This window comes from Molossus molossus, unplaced genomic scaffold (genome assembly GCF_014108415.1).
Source record: "Molossus molossus isolate mMolMol1 unplaced genomic scaffold, mMolMol1.p scaffold_m16_p_10, whole genome shotgun sequence".
Classification (NCBI taxonomy): Eukaryota; Metazoa; Chordata; class Mammalia; order Chiroptera; family Molossidae; genus Molossus; species Molossus molossus.
In genome coordinates this window covers 9,494,007-9,521,804 of record NW_023425345.1, presented here as the reverse complement: position 1 = coordinate 9,521,804, position 27,798 = coordinate 9,494,007, and the positions used below count along the sequence as shown (strand labels likewise).

The 27,798-nt window shown below is 39.8% G+C and overlaps 1 protein-coding gene across 2 annotated transcripts; it reads left to right on the top strand.

Annotated features, from left to right (window-relative positions):
- The first annotated feature begins 278 nt into the window (after positions 1-278).
- FBXO7 (F-box protein 7) lies at positions 279-27,011 on the top strand. 2 transcript variants are annotated; one of them, XM_036252372.1, is made up of 9 exons: positions 279-415; positions 4,592-4,886; positions 10,216-10,443; positions 12,689-12,830; positions 14,821-14,904; positions 19,043-19,138; positions 21,446-21,622; positions 23,992-24,029; positions 25,217-27,011. In XM_036252372.1, the coding sequence occupies exons 1-9, from the start codon at positions 294-296 to the stop codon at positions 25,607-25,609; spliced, it is 1,575 nt and encodes a 524-aa protein (XP_036108265.1). In that variant the 5' UTR covers positions 279-293; the 3' UTR covers positions 25,610-27,011. The 2 variants fall into 2 exon arrangements, with proteins under 2 accessions (XP_036108265.1, XP_036108266.1); XM_036252373.1 differs by lacking the exon at positions 279-415 and adding an exon at positions 550-642 and having other exon boundaries at positions 4,744-4,886.
- The last annotated feature ends 787 nt before the right edge of the window (positions 27,012-27,798 follow it).

The following is a 27,798-nucleotide window of genomic DNA, read 5'->3' as shown; positions in this document are numbered from 1 at the left end:
GCCGAGTCATCGATCGCGAGGCCCCGAGCCGCCCTTCTCGACGCAGGCCGTCAGCCGCCGCTCGCGGGGTGGGCTCCAGAGGGCGCCCTCAAGAGAAAGGCCGAACGGCCCGCTGCAGACACCGGCCGGGAGCGCGGCCGCCGTGGCGAGGCCTTCTCCCCGGGACAGCTCAGCACCCCCGCAGCTCCGGTAGTCGCCGCTCTGGGGCCACCGCCGCAGGCCGCGCCGTCGTCACCGTCACTGCCACCGTCGCCGCCTCCGGGTCCAGGCCCCGGGGCCCTGCCGCCGCCGCCATGAAGCTGCGGGTGCGGCTTCAGAAGCGGACCTGGCCGCTGGAGATGCCAGAGGAGGAGCCCACGCTGGGGCAGCTGCGTGCGCACCTGAGCCAGGCCTTGCTGCCCACCTGGGGGTACAGGTACGCGGCCGCGGCGGGCGCACGGCGGGGAGGCGCTGGGGCGCCTCGGGGCTGCGGGAGGCGTGGCGGCGGCGCGGGCCCGGCCGTCACGTGAGGCGGGCGGCCAGCGGGCGGCGCCGGCCCGGCGTCCCGGGGACTGTCGCGCGCAGGCCAGGCGGTGAGCGGGCGCTGGGTCCGGCTGGCGGGGAACATGGCCCGGCGCGTCGGGGGCTCCGTCCCCCTCCGGGGTGAGCTGCCGCTTCCGTTTTTCCAGTAGACGAGCCCGGGGATAGGCTGGCGCGCAGACCGCTCCCGCCCTGCGAGACGTGCATTCCCGGTCCCGGGGGATGTGACTCCAGCTGCCGGGGTATTTCAGTGGACAAGTTTTGGAAAGTCCTAGGGGGAGTTAGCAGTCGGCGCCCCTCCGAGGCCACCTGTTGCTCGCGTCGCTGCCCGGAGGCTGCAGTCAGTCCGCTGGGCGTCATGGAGTGTTTACCCGCCCGGCGCGTGGCGAGCGCTTCGGCTTTACCGCTGCAAAAATTTTTTGTTTTAAATGTTAATTTATTGATTTTAGGGAGAGAGAGACAGAGAGGAGAGAGAGAGAGAGGGAGAGGGAGAGAGAGAGAGAGGGAGGAAGATCTATTTGTTGTTTGACTCACTTGCGCATTCATTGATCGATTCTTGTGTGTGCCCCGACCCGGGATGAACCCGCAACCTTGGCTTATTGGGGGGACGCAGTAACCAAATGTGCTGCCCGGCCAGGGCCCGCTACAGAGATTTACAAAATACAGCCTGTCAGCGTGTTTCAGATCATTTTATTTTCCTGGGCCAGGTGCTGCTTTTTTGCTAAAACCAAGGTAGACGTTGGCCTTATGATGACTGCAGGCTGGCCGTCCGGGGCAGTGACGGTGAGCAGTACAGGGTCCAAGGCTGTTACTCATCCACGGGCTGCAGATGAGGCTGCTTTGTTCCTCCCCAGGGTATCTTGTGGGGACAATACTCTGGGAGTGGAGGAACAAAAGTAAGGGTGGTTCTCCTCGCGTACTACGCTAACAAATTTGGAATTTGTGCTAAGAAAAAAAAGTTCGCTGGGGCGGTTAAGGGAATTCTTCAAAAGAAAACCTTTCTGGTAATTGTCTCCTTTTATAAAATTTTACAAACTTTCATTTTGTTTTGAGGGAATTCATTAAAGTGAGGCCATATTGTGAACTTCTTATCCTTCCATTTTTCAGGTTAAAAGTAAGCCTGATTTTTTTCCAAATTAAGACATAAACAGAATATGAGGAATTGACATACCCCCCTTTAAACATATTAAGTGGCAAGCCTATTATAATTTCTTAATGTTAAACCTAAGTGTTTTGCATGCTGACTTCATTACCCACCACAGATTTTCAAAATTAACTTCTTTTTTTAAGGTATTTTAATCTATATGTGCATGTTTATTATTATTATTTTTTAATTAGGAGGAGCAGTCTTGAAAGTATGTACAACCCAGTGTGGCTCCTTGTTTACCCAAGAGCCCCAGCTAGTTTCTCTTTCAGGTTTGTTTTTATAGTGGAGGCTGGTTAACTGGGAGGAATGTAAGCTTCAATTTGTGAAAGTAAATTACATTCTTCTAATGTGTTCATTTTATGATAAATAGGCAGTTTTAAAATGTGTCCATAAGACATTATTTTTTAAATGTCTTTGCTGAGCAAGTGGTTCTGGGGTTGGCATAAAATATTTTTTAAAAGGCCTGAAGTTTCTAGGATGGAATTTCCTGATGAGCTTAAAAGTTTTTTGCTGGTGTTCCCTCCACCCCTCACCCCCATTTTAGAAAAGAACTGTTTTTTTAAGCCTCTCCTGGAAAAAACATATATTACTTTAGAAATAGCTCTTTCCTTTTTTGTAGGGAAAGGAAGCTTGATATTTTTATTAGCAGACAATTCTTTACCTTTTCTACAAAAAGATATTTGAATGAACATTGTATTTAAAAAAACACAGTCTTTTGCTGTGATACATAAACAAACACATAATTCATTTGAGGTGTTTTTCTTTTTTTCTGACCTAGTTGGGGTGGTGGTTTTCTGGGCAACTGACGGATTTCAACATTTATCAAAGCATTTGAAATCAGAAGCATAGCTACTCATTTTCTAATAAGCAGGAGTAGTTTCTAAAACCTCAGTAATTTCTCAACCAAAGACACTCTATACGAAAAAATGTATTTACATGTGAAAGAAAAACAATGAATTATTTTGAGCACTTTTGAAAATGCAGCATTGTGAGAAAGAATAAACAGAGTATGATTTTTCAAAGGACTTCATCCTTTGGCTTTTCAAGAAGTTAATGAAGTCAGCATTGCTGGTATAAATGTTGTTTGTTAATTATTGCTCACCACTATATGGTGAAGTGATGGTTCTTTGTTCCAGGTCTAGTACTATGATGCAGAAAGGGTGGGATCACTGCTTCAGGATAATTTGAGTTCTTAGCTTGTTTACCAGTGAGTTTTTCTTCCCCATAAAAGATATCATAACTGGTCATCAGTAAGAAGAAAACTTGGCCCTGGCCCGTTTGGCTCAGCGGTTGGAGCGTCGGCCTGCGGTACAGAGAGACCCGGGTTCGGTTCCCGCTAAGGGCACGTACCTCAGTTGCAGTTTGTCCCCGGCCCTGGTTTGTCGTGCTGGTGGCAGCCACTCGATGTGTCCCTTCACATCGATGTTTCTCTCTCTCTCTCTTCCTCTCTCTCTCTCCCGCTCTATCTGAACAAAAAATGGAAAAATGTCCTCGGGTGAGGATAAAAAAAAAGAAGAAGAAAACTTGTACTTAGTAGGAGGGATGAATTTGCGTTCAGTCATCTACATACACTCATCTAACTTTTTGTGATTATGAATATTTATTTTGTGATTATGAATATTTATTTAGGGCATGGGTCTAGTATTTTGGAACCAACATAAGCTAACTGTCCTGTAAAGACAGTGAATGGGTAGCCTGATTTCAGCTTCGGCTTGATCTTCCCAACAGATGTTAGTTGCATTTATTCCACACTTTTGTTGCCAAGTGCCATAGATACAGTTTTGTTTTGTTTTTTATCCTCACCAGAGGACATTTTTGCATTTATCTTCAGATAGAGTGGGAGGGAGAGAGGGGGGAAGAGAGAGAGAGAGAAACTTTGATGTGAGAGAGACACATCGACTGGTTGCCACCTGCATGACCACAACCGGGGCCGGGGACAAACTGCAACCGAGGTATGTGCCCTTAGCGGGAACTGAACCCGGGACTGTCTGGTCTACAGGCCGACGCTCTAACCGCTAAGCCAAACCGGCCAGGGCGCAAATACAGTTTTGAACTAGACAGACAAGATACCCGATCTTATGAAACTTAAATTCTAATGTAGGAGTTTGGGAAGAGAGACAATAAATAAATAAATATATTTTCAAATAGTGGAGTTACGATAAAAATAAAACATGAGAATGGAATAGGGTGATGGAGACTGGGTGGAAAGGATCTCTGAGAAGGGGACATTTAAGTTGAGATCTGAATGATGGGAAAGAGTTAGTCACTTGAAGAGCTGGAAGAGCAAATGCAGAGGCCCAAAGGTTGCAATGAAATTGATCTGTTTTCAGGATGGATAGAAAGCTCATGTGAATAGAGAAAGTCAGTGAGAGGGAGGATGGCATAAGGTGGTTGAGGTAGAAGCTGGTCGGGGCCAAATGCTAGGCTTGAAGGCCATGTTAAGGACTCTATTCCAAGTTCAAATAGAAGCCATTGGAAGATTTTTGGCAGATGAATGATGTGATATAATTTATATTATTAAAAGACAATATTCATTGAATCTCAGTTGCTGTCACTCTGAAGACATTGTTTTATGTAACACTAAAGGAAAAAATGCTGTCAGTTAAGTTGTGATATGTCATTGATTTTAAGAAGCATCCTTATTTCAAAGATGTCAAAATATAAAAAAGTATTGATAGAAAATTACTGTATCCTTCCCCCTGGCTATAATTTTAGTCCTTAGAAATCTATAACCTAGGTATTTGGTGATAAGACTGAATAATTTGGTTGTTTTCCCAAAACTTTGGCTTCCTTCTTATTTTTGTTTTGTTTTCATTATTTAGTTCATCTAGGGTCATATCATATACCTTATATATGTTCCAAATGTATTGTTGAGGATAATGGTAATAGGTAGCTCTTACCATCCTTATCCATCTTTCTTGGCAGTTCTGATACCCGGTTTGCAATTACATTGAACAACAAGGATGCCCTCACTGGAGATGAAGAGACCTTGGCTTCATATGGGATTGTTTCTGGGGACTTGATATGTTTGATTCTTGAAGATGCCATTCCAGCACCTAACTTACCTTCATCCACAGATTCAGAGCATTCCTCACTCCAGAATAATGACCAACCTTCTTTGGCCACCCCTTCCCGTCAGTCCAGCATACAGGATGAACAGCGGAGTGATTCATTCCAAGGAGAGGCAGCCCAGTCTGATGTCTGGAATGATGAGAGTATGGTGGGTATTAATATTTAGACAGGAAATGGATGGTTGACAAATCATACTGAACACCGTCATTGAATTCTGTACTAGTAAGGGTCATTATCATTAGTAGATTGCAGATTATATTCTTATGGAAAAACATTTTTTAATTAATTAATTAATTAATTTTTTTTATCCTCACCCGAGGATATTTTTCCATTTTTTGTACAGATAGAGTGGGAGGGAGAGAGAGGAAGGGAGAGAGAGAGAGAAACATCGACGTGAAGGGACACATCGAGTGGCTGCCACCCGCACGACCAACCAGGGCCGGGGACAAACTGCAACCGAAGTACGTGCCCTTAGGGGAACCGAACCCGGGTCTCTCCAGACCACAGGCCGACGCTCTAACCGCTGAGCCAAACTGGCCAGGGCGAAAAACATGTTTTTAAAACTGCTAAATGCCTGGATCAATATTGGGTTGACATTCTGAGGAACCCAGTTTTTACCTATTTATTTTGTTCAGACATTCACTCCTTCAGATAATTATCCCTTGGTTTCTATTGTTGCCTTTAAGCTCATGTTCCCAGCGTTGCTTCTCCAATCTACTCCACTCATTAAGCCTATATGCCGTCCAGTTATTTCCAAATGATTTGCTGGACATTTATGCCTGGGTTTTAAAAATTGTTACCACAGATTCTGTATGCCAACATAAATTTGAAAATATGTACACTGATGTTCTCTTCTTCCCTAATCAGCTGCCTCTTTGTCAGTGGTACTGCTGTTTTCCTGAGCTTAAAACCTTGGAGTGATTTTTGACCCTCATACCCAACCCCTTAACAAGCCTTGTCAGTTTTTCTTTTCCATTTCAGGCTTTCATTGTCTGTTCTTCATTCTACTTTATAGGTTCATTTTCTTCTTACAGGTTTTTGATTATGTTGTTCCCTTGCTCTTTAGTTACTCTTTGTCACAGATATACCTGTGCTCATATTTTTGAATTGATAAAGACCAAATATCTCTAGTTCAACCCTGTCATGGTACAGAAAAGGAAAATGTCTATCCTCCTATACCAGTTTTTAAAGCTTTCTCAGAAGTTGTGCCACAACCTTTGCGGAGCTAGTTTCTGTTCTTCCCTCCTGTAAACTGTCATCTCCTGTCAGACTATACCCCTTATCATTTTCCTTCTACCATCCAACACATTCACATGCTCGTATGTGCACATGTATGCACTACCTAGCAACTGCTTCATGCCTTTGCTCTTGCTGTTCACCCAGCCTGTAATCTACTCCCTCTCCTCCCTCGATCTCTAGCCATCCTCCAAGGCCCTGCCAACCACAATCATTTCTTTAATATCTTTTTTTTTATCCTCACCCGAGGACATTTTTCCATTTTTTGTTCAGATAGAGTGGGTGGGAGAGAGAGGAAGAGAGAGAGAGAGAGAGAGAGAGAGAGAAAGAGAAACATCATTGTGAAAGGGACACATCAAGTGGCTGCCACCCACACAGCCAACCAGGGCCGGGGACAAACTGCAACTGAGGTACACGCCCTTAGTGGGAACCGAACCCGGGTCTTTTGGAACCATAGGCCGATGCTCTAACTGCTGAGCCAAACTGGCCAGGGCTCTCTTTATTATCGTTATTGCCTTGTAAATACATCATTTATTATCCTGCCTTTTGATTTCTTATATGGCTGGAGTGATCACTTTTATTACTTAATTTATTAATAATAATATATATGCCATCTTGTTAATTGTTTTGTGTATGTGTACTTATCACTTCAACTTAATTTTTTTGTGTGGGCCTTAAACATTTATGAATATTGTGCCTGTAGTGTCATTCGGTATATACAGATATTAACAGGTCTGTAAATTATGATAATCATCTATGTCCACATTTTTAGTAATAGTATCCAGAGAGATTATGCAAGTTAAAAAAAAACTTTTATAAAGCTTAACATATTTTTACGTTTCTTTTTTTTTTTATCCTCACCCAAGAAGACCTTTCCATTTATCTTCAGATAGAGTGTGTGTGTGTGTGTGTATGTGTGTTGGGGGGGAGACAGACAGACAGACAGACATATCAGTTGGTTGCCTCCCACACAAACCCGACCTGGGCCTGGACTGAACTGCAACTGAGGTATGTGCCCTTGACTAGAATTGAATCCAAGATGGTTTGGTCCTTGGGTCAACACTCTAACCACTGAAGAAAACTGGCCAGGGCTCATTTTTTTAAAATTATGTATTTCTGTGTTTTTGTTGCATAGAGATAATCTACGGAATGAGTAAGAATATTTAGCCACATATTTAAATTACATTTCTGAATTGTTTTTGCTGATAGACTCATTTAGAAATTCTGGTAGAAGGGCCCATTCCCTTTACTTCTGTGTACTATTAAAATTGTCCAGTAAAATGAAACTTTTCATAGTATTTATAACAGTTACTTTATTAGTTTCCTTTTGGAAAATCTTGAGAAATTAATATTGCTTCAAGTTAGTAATTTAAGTTCTAAAAGCATGTTTTGTCCTCTAAGACTTGTATAGGGTGACTGCAAAACCTTAGTGTGGAAACTGAGCTTGAAATCTCATAAATAATGCTTTAAGTACTTGAAACAGTAGAATCTACTAATTAAATGTAGAATTAGAAACGGAAAATAAATGGTAAAACTTGAAACGATAGGAGAATTTTACTCTTGTAGCTAAGTGTAAATTACTTTTCTTATGTCATTATATTTGGGAACTCATCTAGTACCTGTTGAGTCTTTAAAGGGGAACAGCGCTAACTTGGTATCAGATCCTAATATTAGCTCTAAACTGCATTTTAGTCACTTGTTCCAGTCATTTGTAAATGACATATGACAAATGATCTTTTCAGAGAGGTGGTGCTGAACATTTTTTGTTTTCATTTACTCATGTGGGAATAATAAGATAAATATTCATATTATATCAGACTGCTTAAGCAATGTCAGTGGGTCTCATGGAATGGAAGTAAAGTCTGATAAGCTTACCAGAGGATTCTGATATCTTTCTCTTATGCTGTTATCAGTTTAGGGCAACCCTTTTTAATATTTTTTTCACATATATTATCTCCCACACAACTGTCACTAAGTAGTAATGGCCAAGAGTTAGGCATAAATAGATAGGAAAGCAAAGAACCTGTCTACTTTATAATTTAGTTAGGTGTTAAGTGGTTTTTTTTTTTTTTTAATCCTCACCCGAGGACATTTTTCCATTTTTTGTTCAGGTAGAGTGGGAGGGAGAGAGAGGAACAGAGAGAGAGAAACATCGATGTGAAGGGACACATCGAGTGGTTGCCACCCGCACAACCGACCAGGGCCGGGGACAAACTGCAACCGAGGTACGTGCCCTTAGCGGGAACCGAACCCAGGTCTCTCAGGACCGCAGGCCGACGCTCTAACCGCTGAGCCAAACCGGCCAGGGCGTTAAGTGGTTTTAATAAGTAATTTCTATTTGTTCAAAATATGATGGAGCCTTCTTTTTTAGGTAGTGTGAATTGTCGTTGTCCTCTAGGTTTTAACAAGTGAATTTGGATCTTTTCCATACGCCATCAGGTTATTTTAGAACAACCTCATGCTCCTCGACATTCTTCCACCCTTTTACTCATACTAAGTCATTTTAATTTCCTCTGCCCCTTTAATGGAAATATGAACTTAAAAAGAAGAAACATGTGCTTTGCATTAAGAGTTGAGCACATACCTAGGAAGTAAACTTTCTGAGCAAAATTAATATAGTAGCTTAATCTTATTGAGGCAGCGTATTATGTCCAAAAGCCCTGAACTGGGAATCTGGTGAGCTTGGTTCATTTCAAATTTTTATTAGTGGGTAGCCTTGATTGTTATTTAATCTGAGTCACAATTACAGTGTGTATTAAAAGGTGACGTCATTTGTCTGCCTATTTTATAGCATTTTTGAATGGCGCAAATGAGAAAACACTGAAAAAAGCATTATGAAATTGTAAGATACTATCCTTCAGCATTTGTTCAACAAACATTTATTGAGTACCTACTATGTGTTACAAAAATAGGTGGTAATATGTAGTCTGTTCTTTTCTAAGCTTGTAGTCATAGTAGGATGTAGCTGTGTAATTAGAAAATTACAATACAGTATAATGAAGTGCAGTAATAAAGGACTTTGCAAGGTAGAGTGGTAGTCTGTGTCACCTCTGTTGAAGAGGTGGGGATTGCTAGAGTGGGGAGTAAGGGACTGTCAGAAAGTGAACTTGATACAGACAGGGATCAGGTAATGAAGGGCCTTGTATGCTAAGGAGTTTAGGAGTTTGGACTTTATTTTGTAGGCCTCCATTTCTCAGCATGTCCTCTATGGAAAACTTATTTCATGAGATTATAAGTAAGTGTTAACACTCAGCTGAGTGTTAAGGAAGAAGGATAGTGTTTCTTGGTTAAATGTTACATACACGTTATTGAACTTTTCAGAGCTTTGTAATGCCAAAACATACTTTGTGAATATGGAGGGCAAGGTTAGGTGGCTATAGCATGTAGCACTTTCCAAACTTTTTTTTTAATCCTCACCCGAGGACATTTTTCCATTTTTTGTTCAGATAGAGCGGGAGGGGGAGAGAGAGAGAAACATCGACGTGAAAGGGACACATCGAGTGGCTGCCACCCATACAACCCAACAAGGGCCGGGGACAAACTGCAACCGAGGTACATGCCCTTAGCGGGAACTGAACCCGGGTCTCTCTGGATCGCAGGCCGATGCTCTAACCGCTGAGCCAAACTGGCCAGGGCTCTAAACTTATTTATTGTGAACTTTTTTCCTAGGAATATCTAGGGTCACATTCCCAGGCACAATTTAGGGAAATGCTGCTTTCTACATTGGGGAAATATTGGTAGTTTTAAGTTGGGACATAGGACATAATTGGATTCTTAATTATCAGAAAACTGGCAGCAGTGAGTAGAATGTATTGGAAGATAAAAAAGTAAAGAGTCAGGGATATTGAGGAGGTTGTTGCTGGAAGTCAGGAGATAAAGGAGTGTAGAGTACTATTGGAGTAAGAAGGGGCAGATTTTAGAGATACTTAGGAGATAGATTCAGTGGGACTTTGAAGTATGATCATATTGGGGGTGGGGTTTAGTAATGTAGACAGAGAAGTCTAGGAAGATTTCTAGGTTTTTTGCATAACACAGAGTTAGTAGAGATAAAGAATTCAGGACGGAGGAGTAGATTGCAGGCTCATTTATTTAGGCATGTAGGTGGGCTCTCTTTAATGTGTCCCATTTCTGAACCCAGTAATGTGCTTTGCTTTGAGCACTAATCTCAGCTCACTTTAGTATACAAATTATCACAGGTAAAAGTCTAATGAATTAATTCATTGTTTTGTTATCCTTTTCAGGCAGGGCCTAGTCAAAATGTTGAAGCCGAGTCAATTGAAGATGTTGTGGAAATGGAAGAAGGCACAGGTTTCTACCCCTCAGAACCAATGCTCTGCAGTGAATCAGTGGAAGGGCAAGTGCCCCATTCATTAGAGACTCTGTATCAGTCAGCTGACTGTTCCAGCTCCAGTGATGCCTTGATAGTATCCGTACATCTTCTCATGTTGGAGTCGGGTTACATACCTCAGGTAAGATGACAACAGAAAGTAACCATCTTGTTAGGATTTAAGTTTCCTGTTGGGAAAAGGGTTATATTAGTAAATATCACTAGAGTGTTGTGTATTCCAGATTTCTTTATTAAATATGATTGGGTATTAAATGTAATGTGCTGAACACAGTGATGGGCATACAGTAGGCAATCAGTAAATGTTCCTTTCCCTCTTTTTTTCCTCCATCATTTGTTTTATCAGTTTTTAATTAATATTATAGAAGTGATGACAACTCTGGTTTTTTAAAAAAGACAGGTTATGTATGGTAATATGTAGATAAAATGTGGTGAATGAATGTGAATTGGGTGTAACTAAATAAATGGTGGCTTACTAAGTTATTTTTTATGTTAATGACTCTGAATGGCTAGTAACTTAAGATTCAGTTAGGGCCCTGGCTGGTTGCTCAGTGGTTAGAGTGTCGGCCAGCGGACCAATGAGTCGAGGGTTTCATTCCGACCAAGGGCATATACGTCGGTTGTGATTTGTCCCTGGCCCTGGTTGGGGTCGTGTGGGAGGCAGTTGATGTTTTTCTCTCTCTCTCTCTCTTTCTCTTCCTCTCTCCCCCTCCACTCTATCTGAAGATAGATAGAAAAATATCCTCAGGTGAGGATTAAAAAAAGATTCCGTTAGGAAGAGGGGCATTGTTCTTATGCCATAGTTGCTTTCTTTCTTTCTTTCATTCATCCATCCATCCATCCATGCATGCATGCATGCATTCATTCATTCTTCATTGTCAGGTGCAGTGCTTTGTCTTTGCTGTGAGGTTCCTTATAGTCAGAGAGAAAGAGAGAATTATACAAACCATTGTACTGTATTGGTTAAATTTTAGGAGAGACTTCTACATGGATAGGATGCCAGAGATTCACAGAGAACATGTACAGTAGAGTTTCTTAAACTTGAATGTACACAGAATACCTGGGGATCTTATTAAAATGCAAATTTTCATTTAATATAAATCTAGGGTGGAACCTGAGATTCTGCATACTCCCATACAATAACAATACCACAACTGGCTGTGTCATGAGTAATATAGAATATTCCAGTGATCGTTGAATACCTGCAGCATGCTATGTACTGAGCCAGGAATCAGGATATAAAGAGAGTTCTCTTCCTCAGGAGTCCACAAGTGTGGGAGATAAACAAATAAAAAGAAAATTATAATGTGTTATGATAAATAACATAATAGAAGTATATAATAATAGAAATATGAACAGAATGTTAAGGGATAAAAGAGAGAGAATGACACACAGGATTTTTTAAATTCTTTTTTTTTCTTTTGGTACGTGTCCCTAGTGGGAACCGAACCCGGGACTCTGGTCTACAGGCCAATGTTCTAGCCACTGAGCCAAACCGGCCAGGGTGGGATTTTTTAAATTCTTACCGAGGATATGTTTTTACTGCTTTTGGAGAGAGAGAGAGAAACATTGATGTGAGAAAGAAACATTGATTGCTTCTAGTATGCATCCTGACCTGGGATCAAACCCATAACCTAGGTATGTGCCCAGACCGGGAATCAAACCTACAACCTTTTAGTGTGTAGGATGATGCTCCAGCCAACTGAGCCACTGGCCAGATCAGGATTTTTAAAAAAATTTTATTTTATTAAATGTATTGGGGTGACATTGGTTAATAGGGTCATATAGGTTTCAAATGTACATTACTATGATACATGATCTGTATATTGGATTGTGTGCCCACCACCCAAAGTCAGATCATTTTCTCTCACCATATATTTGGCCCTCTTTACTCTCTACCACTCCCCTTTCCTCTGGTAACCACCATACTGTTATCTGTCTACGTCTCTGAGTTTCAGTTTTATAACCCACATGTGAGTGAAATCATATGGTTCTTAGCTTTTTCTGACTGACTTATTCCATTTAGCATTATATATATATTTTAAAAGGCTTCCCAAAGGAAGTGAAATTTGAGCTGGGGTCTTTGAATAATGTTGTGACTTTGATAGGCAGAGAAGTGAGTCTTTGAAGAGAGAAATTAATCTCTGTCTCTGATGTTATTTTATATTTTTGAACAAACATTTTGATGGAGGATAATATAACATTTTTCTATCAAAATTTTATAGCAATATTAATGATTTGAGAAATTTTATTAAGGGGACTGTATGGAATGCTTATTTCTAGACAATTGAGAGGCTTCCTGGATTTTTATTCTTTTTGAGAATAATACCTTTCTTCATTTTTTGTTTCCCTTTCATTTCATTCCCCAGGGGACTGAAGCCAAAACTCTGTCCATGCCAGAGAACTGGAAGTCAGGTGGCGTGTATAAGCTGCAGTACACGCATCCTCTCTGCGAGGGCGGCTCTGCTGCTCTCACCTGTGTGCCTTTGGGAAACCAAGTTGTCATTAATGGTAATTGGAATGCATGGTCTTGGTCATTATTTTACAAATACTTACATGTTTTTCTCCAAATGTTTGATTCGATTGGCTATTATGATATAGTTATGAGTCTTTCTCAATTTTGTTTAATCCCTATACCACTGATAACACGAGTCTGAAAGGTTATAGAATTGCGAGGCTGATGTTCAGGCCAGCAGCCTTCACCAGCAGCCTTCAGTCTTTGGGCAGCCCTACCGTTTTGCTGTCTACAGGTCCCTACCAACTACCAGTGGTCTTTGGAACAGTCTCATAATCACACCTTCTAGAGATCCATTTTAGTGATTAGAATCTTTCATTTTTGTTGCATTTTGATTTTTAAGGTTTATCCTTTTAAGGATAAAATTGGAATGGTGCATTTTTTATTTTTCAGTATATCTTTGTATAGAAAAGGTGGTGGCTGCTTCAATATGTCTTAACTCAGTGTTTTTTTTTTTCTTTTCTTTTTCTTTATTGATTTTAGAGAGGAAGGGAGAGGGAGAAAGATAGAAACATAGTTGAGAGAAAACATTGATTTGCCACCTCCTGCATGCCTCCCCACTGGGGATCGGGCCCACAACCTGGACATGTGCCCTGAGTGGGAATTGAACTGGTGACCTCTTGGTGCATGGGTTGATGCTGAACCACTGAGCCACACCGGCCGGGTTGAGCTCAGTGGTTTTCAGCATGTTCTGCGGTGGCCTAATTTCTGCTGGGATGGAAGTGAGGAGGCTTAGTAGAACTCCTATCTCCACTTAAATCTTGAGCAGCAATATCTTTGTCTGTTTCATTTATTGGGGTTCCTTACAAGATTTTGTTAGAAAATGTTTTTTCTGCTAAAATTTACTTTGAAAGCCACTCACACTGTCTTGATTCTTGAAATGAAAGACAGTTCTAGGTTCCTCATTATGTAATTTCTGCTATTTCCTTTTAATCCCAGATTCTTCAAAATGTTATTTAAAAGTTTCAAAATTTCAGCTTTAACAGCTTTGATGGTATTTCACATTTGTCACGATGTGTCTGTCTGATGACACAAGGACGTAGCAATGTCTTTTAAACAGTTCATCACAATTACAAATGCAACTTTCAGTTGGGCATTCTTATACCCAGAAGGACAGCAGTTTCTGCCTTCATTTAATCATTCTGCTACATCACATCATAACTTGCAAGGTCAAAGCTACCAAATAGTAAATGTGAGGTTGTAATTTTTCCTCAATTTCTTACAAAAGCTCTTTAACGTGTATAATCTCTCTTTACTAGTTTCAAGATACTTAAAAGAGAATAGCTGCTAAATGTTTTATGATATATTAGTTTCTGATATTTTGTTTATTTACCATTCTTGGCAAATAAGCTGCTTGCAGACTTGCATGGCAGACAGCCATTCCAGGCTTGTTCTTTGAAAAGGAGCAGTGTGTCATTAAATCTCTACTTCACTGAAGACATCCTGCTTGGTGCACATGTGCATAAACACATCACTAGCTCTTTCATAGAACGAGATGAAGTGTGCCTTTGTATATGTGATTGAAATTGAATTCTCTGGTGATGTCAAGAATATTGGTCTTTTGGGTCTAGAAAGAGGATTCATTTAATAAACAAGGGAAGACCCATTGCCAGGGTTAAATAAAAAATAAATGGCGTTTTTAGTAACATTGTTAGAAATAATGTTTTTATTGTGTTTAATTGTCTCCTATTAACCTTGTTGCATATCTTCTGATTACTAATGAGCTGCTGTTAATAATATTTTTTATATAAATATTAAATAATGGTGCTCACTATAGCTTTTAAAGGTGGTGTTTTGGAGTGATTTTTAATTCATTTGATGGCAGGTTTACACTTTGGACTTGGCTATGAGGGAAGGAAATAAGAATAGAGCAGTTTGTTTTGTATAATGTGTCCTTTGTATATTGGGGGCAAGGAAATAACAATCCCGAACTGACAAATGAAGGCAAGGGATGAAGTGACAAATTTTCATCTTTCTTATTTACAGCTACACTAAAAATCAACAGTGAGATTAGAAGTGTGAAAAGATTGCAGCTGCTGCCGGAATCTTTTATTTGCAAAGAGGAACTAGGTAATATAACCATGATTTAACATTTGAGATGAAGCTTTGAGAGGTTCACTTTTAAAAACTTGTAATGTTCAAAGGTCTTAAAATTTCTGAATGAGATTATAGCAAATTCAAGACCATGTTGCAGAATTTCTGTTTCCTGTTATTCTTAGGGTCTTGGAATGCTGGATTATATCTACTCGCCATTATGTAATGACATTAGCATGTAATTTATTGCATACTATTGATGCTTCATAATTTGCGTTTTTTTTCTAGCATTGTGTTTAATCAGTATGGAGAGGGTCTACGTTTTGTGGAAACCATATAATGAAATTTCATTATTAAAGCTGTTTGCTTAAAGCTATATAAATTTGGTTGCTATTTGATGCAGATTGGACCTCTACCAAAAGTTTGCATTCTGGGCGTGGTTTACCTTATATTCTGTAGAATTATTAAATATGCAAAGAAATTAAGTTTTCCTTTTTATTTTACTGTTTAAGCCAAAGGATGAGAGGTGGGTAGGTGGTTGGAGAAGAGATGGGGTTGGAGAGGGAAATATCTTTAAGTGCTAGTTTGTGCCTTTATAGATGTTATTGTATTTCATCCTCATAGTAAACTTAAGAGGGTTTTAAAATCCAGATGGAGAGTGGTGAGATGACATTTAAAGTAGTGTCTTTCTAGGGAAGACTACCTAGATCTAGATCTTTGCTTTGAGGGCCTAGAGACTTAGTCTTGTTGGTTCCCAGGGGAGATCAAGCCTTGAGAGTGACCTGTATGAACTAAAACTGATAGATAAAGCAGACATCAGAATATAGTTGACCATTGGACAACTGGGGTTAGGGATGCTGATCCCTCGTGCAGTTAAAAATCCACATATAACTTTTGACTCCCCAAAACTTAACTACAGTTGGCCCTTGATTGGTTCTAAGACTCCTTGTGGATATCAAAACCCACGGATGCTCAAGTCCCTTTTATAAAATAATGTAGAACAATGCATACAGTTGGCCCTCTGCATCCACAGATCCCCAGTCATGGATGGATAACACTGTTTTCTATCTGCTGTTGGTTGAATCTGAGGATTCAAAACTAGAGATAGGGAGGGCTGATTTTGTATTTATGAACAAAAATCTGCATATAAGTGGACTTGTGCAGTAAAAACCTGTGTTCAAGGGGCAACTGTACATATTTATAATGGTCTCCGAACATTTAATATCATACTAGACCTGTGTTTCTTAACCTTTTTCCCTTATCAATCCCCTAATGAGTCTTTGTACACATTTGTTCCCCCTAATTATTCTTCCCCATGAAAATTTGACACTGTAGATAAACTGTGTACTTATTTGTATACTGTGATCTTTTGAAGGGGCACAAACCAATGTAGTAACTAGGATTTTATGTTTTTGCCCTCTAAGAACCAATTTTTGCCCTGTTGGGGGCAATATTGCCCCTGTTGAGAATGCATGAACTAGACTCATAAATCTCTAAAGAGGGTCTTACCATTAGGCCAGAAATTCCATGGCTACAACACTGTATATTCATTTATATGCTATGGGGAGTAGAAATCCTCTGTACTCTATAGCAGTAGAGGTTATTATGCCCATTTTATAGATCAGGAAATAGGTCTAGAGGAGGTTAAATTACTTCAAGGTCACAGAGCTAATAAATGGTAGAATTTAGGATTGGAATAGATTTGACTCCTAAGCCTATTTTTAAAAACAACTTTTATATGAATGTAGCTCAGATTTATATTTTTCATCTAGTTTCTGTTTGAAAGGAAATGAAAAGGAAAAAAGTTAATATAGTTTTATTACAAGTTTATGGGCTATTAAATGAATATTTTTAATGTGATACTTTGTTTTTTTAATCCTCACCTGAGAATATTTTTCTATTGATTTTCAGATAGAGTGGGTGGGAGGGAGGGAGGGAGGGAAGGAAGGGGGAGAGAGAGAGAAACGTTGATGTGAGAGAGTCATCAACCAGTTGCCTCCCGCATGACCCCAACCAGGGCTGGGGATCAAATTGCAACCAAGGTACGTGCCTTTGACTGGAATTGAACCCATGACTCGCTGGTCCACTGGCTGACATGCTCTAACCACTGAGCAAAACTGGCCAGGGCTAATGTAGCACTTTTTTTATTTTATTGATTTTAGCGAGGAAGGGAGAGGGAGGGGGGAGAGAGATAGAAACATCGATGAGAGATAACATCGATTGGCAGCCTGCTGCATGCCTCCCACTGGGGATTTGGCCCACAACCTGGGCATGTGCCCTGACTGGGAATCAAACTGGTGACCTCTTGGTGCATGGATCAATGCTCAGCCACTGAACCACACCAGCCGGGCCTAATGTAGCACTTTTTATGTTGGGTAGGAATATACTAATTTGACAAGTCATTTAAATTAATGTTTACAGCCCTGATCAGTTTGGCTCAGTGGTTAGAGTGTCGACCAGTGGACTGAAGGGTTGTGGGTTCGATTCCCAGTCAAGGGCACGTACCTGGGTTTCAGGTTCCATCCCTGGCCCTGGTTGGGTCATGTGGGAGGCAACCAATTGATGTGTTGCTCTCACATTGATACCTCTCCCTCTCGCCCTCTCCTCCTTTCCCTCCCTCCTTTCCACTCTATCTAAAAATCACTGGAGCCCAGCTGGCCATTGTGGCTCAGTGGATTGAGCATTGATTGTCCCATGGACTGAGAGGGCCTGGTTTGATTCCCCATTAGGGCACATGTCTGGATTGTGGGCTCAATCCCCAGTAGGGGTGTGCAGGAGGCAGCCGATCAATGTTTCTCACATCAATGTTTCTATCTCTCTCCCTTCCTTTCTCTCTAAAAATATCAATAGAAATGTATTTAAAAAAAAAATAATGGAAAAATATCCTCAGGTGAGGCTTAACCAAAAAAATTAATTAATTAATTAATGTTTACTGTGGCTTAAAATACCCAGTATGTACTAAGTACTGTTATTTATCCTTTTATTTATAAGTTCCTAATTATTTTTATTATAGGTCACTGAAGGAAATATTTTGTTTACAGAAAATCAGTTCTCACACTTGTAAAAGACCATTAAACCAAATTGATTTTTAATATATTTTGAAATTTGATTTGAACTCAAGATTGTAGTTCATGCAACAAAGATTGAGTTTAGCTGCATATTTTTCTTATTCATTGTCAATCAAGTTATAATGCATGTTTTATTTATTGATAGTGAGATGCATAAATACGGAATGGGGAGGCAGCAAGCATAAACTGATATATATATTAGGCACAGCATGTGGAGCTGTAAATTTTAACCACTCTTCTCTGATGCAGTGGTAGTATCTCCTTTAAACAGGTAAGCAAACAGGTGCAGATCAGAGGGTTCGAGGTATACATTTGGTAAATATATAGCAAAACTAAAGTGGGAACTTCAGGTGCAGTTTGACAGTGTACATGTTGTAATGTACATACAAGTCACCTGGGGATTTTATTAAACTGCAGGTTCTGATTAAGTAGTTCTGTGGTGGGTCCTGGGATTCAATGTGGAAACATTTCCCAGGTGATGTCAATTCAGTTGATCCATGGACCACACTTTGAGTAGCACTTTAGTGCTCTGGAGCCCTACTTAGGTTTGTACCCTGCTCTGCCACTTACTATAAGGCCTTGGATGGGCTCTCTGTATCTTGTCTGTCATTAAAGTGGGAATAATAGTATTTATCTCTTAGAATGCCGATTCTAAAGAAGACTTGAAAACTGCTTGACACATTTGATACATAGTAATCATGTGATAAATACAATTTTATTCTACTAGGATCTAAACTCCACAAGAGCAGTTCCCCACTGTATCCTAGTGCCCAGAACAGATTGGTAGATATTCAGTATATCTTAGCTATGTGTATGAATCTCACACCAGTATTTCCTACCAAATTGTAGCCTATGAGCTATGTAGGTTGGGTACAGCTCAATTAATTTGATATTATAGGATTTTAGTTTTAGATCTAAGATTTAGTTCTCTAAGTCATGCACTGTATACTTCCTCTTCTGCTGGAGATTTTGGTTCGTGTCTTTGTAGGAATTATTTGTGAAAATTTATTTGCTGCTTTGATTTGTTTTGGTTGAAGTAGAGGACACCATTTCAAATTTTTCCACTTGATTTTATGTTTTGATTTTTTATTTAAAAAATATTCTAGGGGAAAATGTAGCCAAGATATACAAAGATCTTCAGAAACTTTCTCGCCTCTTCAAAGACCAGCTGGTGTATCCTCTCCTGGCTTTTACCCGACAAGGTGAGAGAATTGTTACAAGTCAAATGGTTAGAAAAAAATAGTAAGTTTATGTACTGTTTTCATGACTTGTTCCTCTTTTCTCTCCTTAGTGAAATTCTGCTCTGATTTTAAGACTAAATTTAAATATTAATTCCTGAAATGTTATTCACTTCCTCTTTGTATTTCCACAGCATTTTGTACGTATCTTTATTGTAACCCTTTATTCAGTGTATCATAATTGTTGATATGATTTCTCTCCATCTAAGGTTGTGAATACTTGAAAGCAGGGAGTATGTCTTATTCACTTTTGTATTCTCGTGGCTTAGCACAGAGTCTGGCCCATAACATGTTCATTAAGTAAATAATGTATAGCCTGTAAATTGGGTCTAAGTTTTTGTTTTGTTTTAAAACAATATTTATTGGGGCTCTTTGCTAGGTACTTTGGATATTTCAGGTGCTCTTAATGGTAACAACTTTGAAGTAGGTTTTATTCTCCTTTTATAGATGATGAAACTGTAATTCATTGAGGTTTTTAATTCTCTCCAAATCCTTATATTAGTCAGCTTTCTCTTACTTGTGTTGTAAAAAATACTTAAAAATCTCAGTGACTTGCCCTGGACAGTGTGCCTCAATTGGTTGGAGCATTGTCCTGTACACCAGAAGGTTGCAGGTTCGATTCCCAGTCAGGGCACATACCCACGTTGTGGGTTTGATCCCGGTTGGGGCACAATGTGGGAGGCAACCGATTGATGTTTTTCTCTTACATCAGTATTTCTCTCTCTCTCTAAAATAATTAAAAAAAAAAAACCTCAGTGACTTACAGTGAACATTTACTTCTCACTCACGTACATGTTGTGTGTGGGTTAGCTTTGGTTGAAGGAGTGGTCCTTATCGAGGACATACTCTTCTTATGGCCCAACTCTGTGTTGGTTCTTAAAGCTTTTGCTCAGCAATGATATACCATTTCCACTCACATTTCATTGGACAAAACAAGTCAAAATGGCCAAGCCTGAAGTATCATTATACAGTAGAAAATGATTGGGAATCATAATCTACCACAATCCTTTAGTTGGTAAATTTCAGATTTATATAAACAAGATATGTGGTTTTTATTTGCCATCTACATCTAGAGAAATAATATTTTAGGTCTCGTTTGCATGGTGCCGAGGCTGTCATACCATAGTTTTCTTCTTTAATTGGTGGTGAGGGAAGAGAATAATGTGAAATTGTTTTTATTGGTTGCTTTTGAGTGTTTGTTTGTTTGTTTGTTTTTATCCTCACCTGAGGACATTTTTCCATTTTTTTGTTCAGATAGAGTGGGAGAGAAGAGAGAGAGAGAGAGAGAGAGAAACATCGATGTGAAAGGGACACATTGAGTGGCTGCCACCCGCATGACCAACCAGGGCCAGGGACAAACTGCAACCGAGGTACATGCCCTTAGTGGAAACCGAACCCGGGTCTCTCTGGACCACAGGCCCCAATGCTCTAACCACTGAGCAAAGTGGCCAGGGTGGTTGCTTCTTTTTTTAAACATCGATTGGCTGCCTCCTGCACACCTCCTGGGGATTGAGCCCACAACTGGGGCATGTACCCAGACTGGGAATCGAACTGTGGACCTCTCAGTTCATGGGACGACACTCAATCCACTGAGCCATACTGGCTGAGCAATATAAAATGTGAATTTTAAAACCCGTTATTGGAATTTGATTATCTTTGCTAGTGGAGAATACTATCACATATATTCAAAGGAGCTAATAATGGGAAAATAATTTTCATTTGACTTTGGGATATATTATTATCCTTTTCTTGGTTTTGCTTCTGAATTTATCTACCTTTCTTTTTAAAGCTTGCCTAATGGTAATTGCTAACACCTGAGTGCTTATTGTATGCCAAACATTGTTCTAAAAATTTACCTGTAAAACCCATTTTGGAAATTGAGCTAGAGTTAAGTAACTTGTCCAAAGGCACACAGCTAATAAGTAGCAGCATTGGGAGCCAGTTATAAAAGCCAGTGAATTATCCATTTTTTGTAGTTGAGTAGGGAATTTTTTGTTGCACTGAATATTGCTCAAAATAAAAAGTCACTGACTAGTATCTACAACTTGTCACACTAAAACATAAAGGGAACAAGGCAGGGGCTTTGAGTTAGTAGTAATCTAGTTAACCTGGGGCTAAAAATTTGTTGCAGATATGTATACTTGGATAATTGAAACTACCACCTAACTTATTATCTGTTTATAAAGGAACAGGTTGCCAACCTTTGTTAGATGTGTGGGGAAAGCTGCATGTTCTTTACTCAGTGATACTTGTTCTTTTTTTTCCTTTTAGCATTGAACCTACCAGATGTATTTGGGTTGGTAGTCCTTCCATTGGAGCTGAAACTACGGATCTTCCGACTTTTGGACATTCGTTCTGTCCTATCGTTGTCTGCAGTTTGTCGTGATCTCTTTATTGCGTCAAATGACCAACTTCTTTGGAGATGTTTATATCTGCGAGATTTTCGAGGTGATTTCTGTGATGACATGTTAACAAGAAAAGGGCTCTTACTGAGGTCTTAATTCTTTTTTTTTTTTAATCCTCACCCGAGGATATTTTTTTGTTTATCTTCAGATAGAGTGGGAAAGGGAGAAAGGGAGAGAAAGGGAGAGCGAGAGAAACATTGATGTGAGAGGGACACATTGACTGGCTGCCCCCCGCATGACCCTGACTAGGGCTGGGGACGAACTGCAACCGAGGTACGTGCCCTTGGCTGGAATCGAACCCGAGATTCATTGGTCTGTGGGCCGATGTTCTACTGCTGAGCCAAATTGTCCAGGGCTGAGATCTTAATTCTTAATTGTCAAAATCTTGCCAAAAGTTTTTAGTTACAGGTTTTTTTTTAGGGATGCAAATAATCATAACAGATAGCCTATTATAAAGAGATTCTAAGCTTCATAAACCTGTGCCTATGTCCTGAAACCTCTCCTCAAATAGCCTTAGACTAAATAGACTTTTAGGATAGAAAGATGGAAGTAAGACAGGTTTATTCTCTATTGACCATCCTCAGTATCTAACTTAGAAATGTGATGCATTTCTAACTACTTCCATGCTTGTGATCATAATATAAGTTGAAAGAGCCCCTGTGACATGTTGCTGGGGAAGCTGTATTTCTGTATTGTCACATTCATGGTGACCTGATCTTTATTTGCCGCAGTGATGACACTGGAACTTGGGGCTGGGGAGAAGTTATCCATAATGTCCAAGGATTTCCAGATACAAGTCTGTAAGCCTGAGTGTGGAACTTCTTTTCTGCCATCACCATTTTTCTACCTATCAGTGTTTTTTTAAAACAGTGATTTGGCTCTAAGTGGTTAGAGCCCGTGGACAGTAGGGCTTCAGGTTCGATTCTTGGTCAAGGGCACGTACCTGGGTGATCACTGGCCCGGGTCGAGGTTATGTGGGAGGCAACCAATCGATGTCTTTTTTGGCCACCCCTTCCTCCCCCTCCCTTCACTCTATCTAAAAAAAAGTCAACGGAAAAATACTTGGGTGAGGTTTAACAAAAACCAAAACAAAAAACTATAATTTGACTCGGGGTGAGTCATGAAATCAATTTAATGGGTCTTTTACCAAAAAAAGAAAAAAGTCAGCATTTTATAAAATAGGAGTAAACTTGTATTTCATCTATCTATCTAAAAACACACACACACACTGTTACAATGTAAAATATTTGTGGGTCACATCAAAAAAGTTTGAATGATGATGCTATAAAAGATAACATACTACCCTAGCAACTATAAACATGTATAGTAGATTCCCCTTCCTTTTTACATTTTAAGTAAGAAGATCATGTAGAATCATTTGGATTGTCAAAAACTTTTTTTCTTGTACAACTTCAAAATATGAGAAGTGGGAATGACCTGGTTTTTTTTCTTTTCCTTCTTGATTCCTAAGGTCTTTGTTCTTTATTTCTGCCCTCGAATCCAAAGTTTAAAATGTTATTTTGTCCCTGGAGGCAGCAAATATCATCTCAGAAATTTACAAAAATTATAGTCAAAATGAAAAGACAATGACCAACATACATGGACAAATCAACCAAAATAAAAGCAGGCTATGATAAAAATACTCATGAAAGGAACAAATAATTTTTACTTGTATTATCAAGTTCAGGTTTAAAAGACAATCAGTTTTTATCTCATTTCCAGATTGTAGTCCACAAGGTCACTGTAAACCTAGTGTTCAGATTTTATCATGAACTTCCCTGTAGATGCAGTGTTATGAGGCTGGAGCTTTTATAAGTTTTTCTTCCATGGCAGTGTAATAACTTCTAGAGAAGACACTATCTTTTATGCAAACTCTTCATTAGGCTTAAAGGAGTGCTTCTTTTCCTAATTTCTCGGATTTTAAGTAAGTACATTGAAAATTACTTAGGTATGGTCATACTGCTGAGAGTAGAATCATTCAGAACATGGTTGGGAGAAAATCTAACAATTATGGAAGAAAACTTCCAGTAATATGGACACTCAGAGGTCATCAAACAGTTTAGTGTGACATGAGACTTGGGGTCAGAAGCAGCTAACACACCTACATGAAATAGGGGGAAATGAATTAGTGTGGCACAGTTAGTACAGGGAGAGAGCAGCCATGTAGCTCTCCCTGAGGGAGTCCCTGCACTGAACCAGGTAGCACAGAACAGTGATGGCTGCCCTCAGCCACCACGAGAGGATTCGAGTTAGGGTCAAGAAAGTACAAATGATACTGTCTGTGTTAAACCAATGATTCGTTTCTTTTTGTGCTTAATGAGGACCCCTCAATTTCCTTAGGACAAAAGCAAACCTGTTTAATGCTGGATAAATGAAGCATTTTAAACCTTATTTTTTGTTTTTCCTTTGTAGATGGCACTGTCAGAGTTCGAGACACAGATTGGAAAGAAGTAAGTGTTTTTAAATATCAAGGCAAATGTTTATAACACAGAAATAACTAGTGGATTAATACATTATTGGCATGTTTTACTTTATTATGATGTAATTAAACCTGTTATCATTAAATTCATTGCTGATTTTCAGTAAATGGAAATGTTTTTAACTTTTAGTTTAGACTCTCCCTATTTTATTTTAATTTACACAGGAAGAAAATCTTAACACAATTATTTTTCACCTTTACTTAATATAAAACATTCTCCTGTCTTCTGTTACAAAAATTTTTTTAAGTGAGCTGCTTTTGTGCTGGAGTCATCTTCAACTGTTTAGTTAGAATAGTACATTAAGAAAGAGTAAGTGATCTTATTTTATTTGCAGATATCTACTATAACAGACATTGATAGAACTGAGAAAAACTTGGGATGAAGAGACTAGAGAAAAATAAAATTTAATGGAAGTATTCAAATACGTACAAAATATTTCCCATCCTCTAAAATAGACATCTGTTTTTTGTTCTTATTTAAATTGAGCTCAATTAGGGACATAATTTAAGTGAAAAATAGAAATTAGGTGCTGCCCCCTCCCCAGTACCTTAACTTTGTATTTTGTGGCATATTTTCAACAAATATTTAAATTTTCCACTTTCAAAAAAGATTGACTTAAAATTGCATATTAGCTTGAGCACTCTGGATTGTAGTCTTGAAAGTACATGTCACACAGTTATCCCTCTTTTGGATTTATTGTTGCTCCAAGTTGGCACAATTGCTTGGTAGCAGTGTGGTTAAAGAAAATAGTTAATTTGGTATTGTATTCAGAGCCACTACTTTAGAAACTGGTGAAAATTCTTTTTTCTTTTTTTAAATTTGTCTTTATTGATTTTTGAGGAAGAGAGAGAGAGATAGAAACATCGATGAGAGAGAACATTGATTGCTGCCTCCTGCATGCCCCCCACTGGAGATTAGGTCTATAGCCTGGGCGTGTGCCCTGACTGGGAATCAAACCGGCGACCTCTTGGTGCATGGGTTGATGCTCAACCACTGAGCCATACTGGCTGGGTGAAAATTCTTTTCTGTACACTGGTTTCTTTGTCTGCTTTGATAGTGTGGGAAAAGAAAAGTATAGATCTGTACAATGAAAGCAAGTCAGAACTTTGGGGAGACATCCCAGTTACTTACCAGATCTTGTTCTTGTTTTTCTTCAGTTGTACAGGAAGAAGCACAAACAAAGAAAAGAAGCTCAGAGAATTCGGCATATGATATTCCACCCACCACCGTCCCCCCATCCTCCCCCATTCTATCCCAGCCCCTTGCACCCCAGGCCTTTCCCTCCCAGCTCTCTCCTTCCTCCAGGAATTATTGGTGGTGAATATGATGAAAGACTAACACTTCCCTATGTTGCAGACCCAATCAATTCACTCATCCCTGGGCCTGGCGCGGCACCCAGCCAGTTCCCCCCACTCAGACCACGTTTTGATCCAATTGGCCCATTTCCAGGACCTAACCCCATCTTGCCAGGGCGAGGTGGCCCCAATGACAAATTTCCCTTAAGACCCAGCAGGGGTCGGCCAACTGATAGCCGGCTTCCATTCATGTGATTGATTTGAAATCCCACTTCTGGAGCTTGTTTGGTTTTATTTTATTTCTTAAAACTACAGATGTATTTTGTCGGGATGCTGACCTCTAGTTTTTCTGATTGTGGCGGTGAGAAGGTACTCCCAGAAGCCTTTCAGTAGATATAGTTAAGGCTCCAGAGGTGGTGTGGCTCAAAGCTTAATTCATGACAAGGTTGGCCTTAGGAATAGTTGGCTACTGACTCCCCTCCTCAGAATTCCCCTCCAAAATGAAGATTGTTCACCGATAATGCTCTGTACCAGATTTTTAAAAAATTAAGTATAAATTACATGGCAGTCTTGACTTTTATTACAGAAAGATATATAATAAATATTCAGAACAGCTTTACAACATTACTTGGACATTTCAAAATGATCAGAGAACCTATTCACTGTCATTGGATTGTTGTGGGGGATTAAAAAAAAATTGTAATGGCAACTTTTCTTCTAATGAAACATTTGCAGAAGGCTGATTTATAAATTGAATAAAAGCAGAGCTAGTTTGGTTGAACTGGACTTTGGACACTCACCAGCTCAGTCCACCTCCTCCCTGGCCCTGCAGCTCTTTCTCAGGTTCCGGGGTGAAACTTATGGGTTCTGAAGCAGCACTATTTGATGGCCATTGGATTACAGGGGCTCTTGTGTTGTTGCTGGCTTCTTCTGGAGTGGAGTTATGATTTTTTTCCTTGTGTTTTCGACACTTGGTGCCCAATTTGTCATCTAAGTAGGTGACCTCTTTTAATAACAAAGTGTTACTGCTTTGAATGCTGGTCAGGTACTTGTTCTTCAAAGATAGCCTCTTATTAGAAGAACGTTTATTTTTTTTTAAGACTTAAAATACACAAAATTCAATGTTTATTTTTTCTACAAGAAAAAGGCCAAACAAATGTTTTATCATACAAACAACTATGAAACATGCTATAGTGACAAAATCTGAGTCACAACACAGGAACAAAACACTGTTAGTATCTGCAGAAAGTATTTCAGAATATTGCCAATGTTTTCTTGCTTTTTTAAAAAATGTGTTTTGCATATAAGGAAATGGTTTGGAATGTTACGTGCTGCAAGAATATTTTGACTCCTACATACATGTGAAAATTTTTTTTTTTTTGCTATACATGCTAGTCCTTTCTTCCGTCACAGTGAAGAAAATCCAGTTAGTAATATGATTTCCAGAGGCCAGATCACCTTTAGTAGCTTAAGGTATAGGTAATGGATTGGGGCCATTGATGTTTCTGTGGTGTTGGGTGATAACAGCTGTAGGACAGCTTTTTAAAAACGAGTGTCCTCTGGACGCCTTATGGCTTTAGTTGGATCTGGGTTGAGTCATCCTGAAGCTTTGTTGGGTCCTAATATACCCTAGTTCTCCAATAAACCTCCCTGTTCCCTGTGATGTTAGGTTGCACTGTGGTCTGTGTGTGTATAGTGGGGTGGGGGTGGGAGGCAGGGCTGGGGAGGGCATAGTGTTGATCAGAAGCACCAAATACTATAAAGCAATGAGTTTTCCAAATGCAGTGTTTTTGAATGGACCTTGAGAGGTTCATGATGGGGCTGGTGTCCCACAGAGATGGACGGTGCTTCCAGCCCCACCTGGGCCTCACTGGCATGTGTTACAGTCTCTCTGTTTAGGGTATTGGCAGTGTGCCATACGCCTAAATTTGCCATCCTCTCACAATACTTGATTCTTAACTCTCAAAGCTTTTCCTCTTGAATAGCTAAATTTATAGTTAGAAGCTTGTAAAACCGATGTTCTTTTCATTAGACTAGGCTGTTGAGCTTTATATATTGCTGGTGTATAATGAGAAGGAAATCATGGTTTGGCAGTAGCCCAATCACTGATTTTCTGACATCACTTTGATATACTGTAATGGAAACAAGACAGTTTAGAGCACTGTGGTTACACATTTTAGCAAGATGCTGTTCTACATCATTGGCTTGTAGTCATAACGACTTTCTGTGACCTTATTTTCCCCTTTAGTTATTTTTATTAGCAGGAGCTTGCTCCTCCCACCCTCTTGTTTGTAGATGGAAGATAGGGTTTGGCATGACTGGAAATCGAATCATGGGATGTGTCCTCTCCAACTTCAGTTTATGATTCCTTAAAAAGTAATTCTGGCCCTGGCCAGTTTGGCTCCACAGTTGGAGTGTCGGCCTGCAGACCAGAGAGTCCCGGG

Excerpts from the sequence above, each read along its gene's own strand:
- FBXO7 (XM_036252372.1), top strand. The coding sequence starts at position 294 with ATGAAGCTGCGGGTGCGGCTTCAGAAGCGGACCTGGCCGCTGGAGATG. Across the intron at positions 19,139-21,445 it reads CCTGGCTTTTACCCGACAAG|CATTGAACCTACCAGATGTA; the intron begins GTGAGAGAATTG and ends TTTTCCTTTTAG. Across the intron at positions 21,623-23,991 it reads ATATCTGCGAGATTTTCGAG|ATGGCACTGTCAGAGTTCGA; the intron begins GTGATTTCTGTG and ends TTTCCTTTGTAG.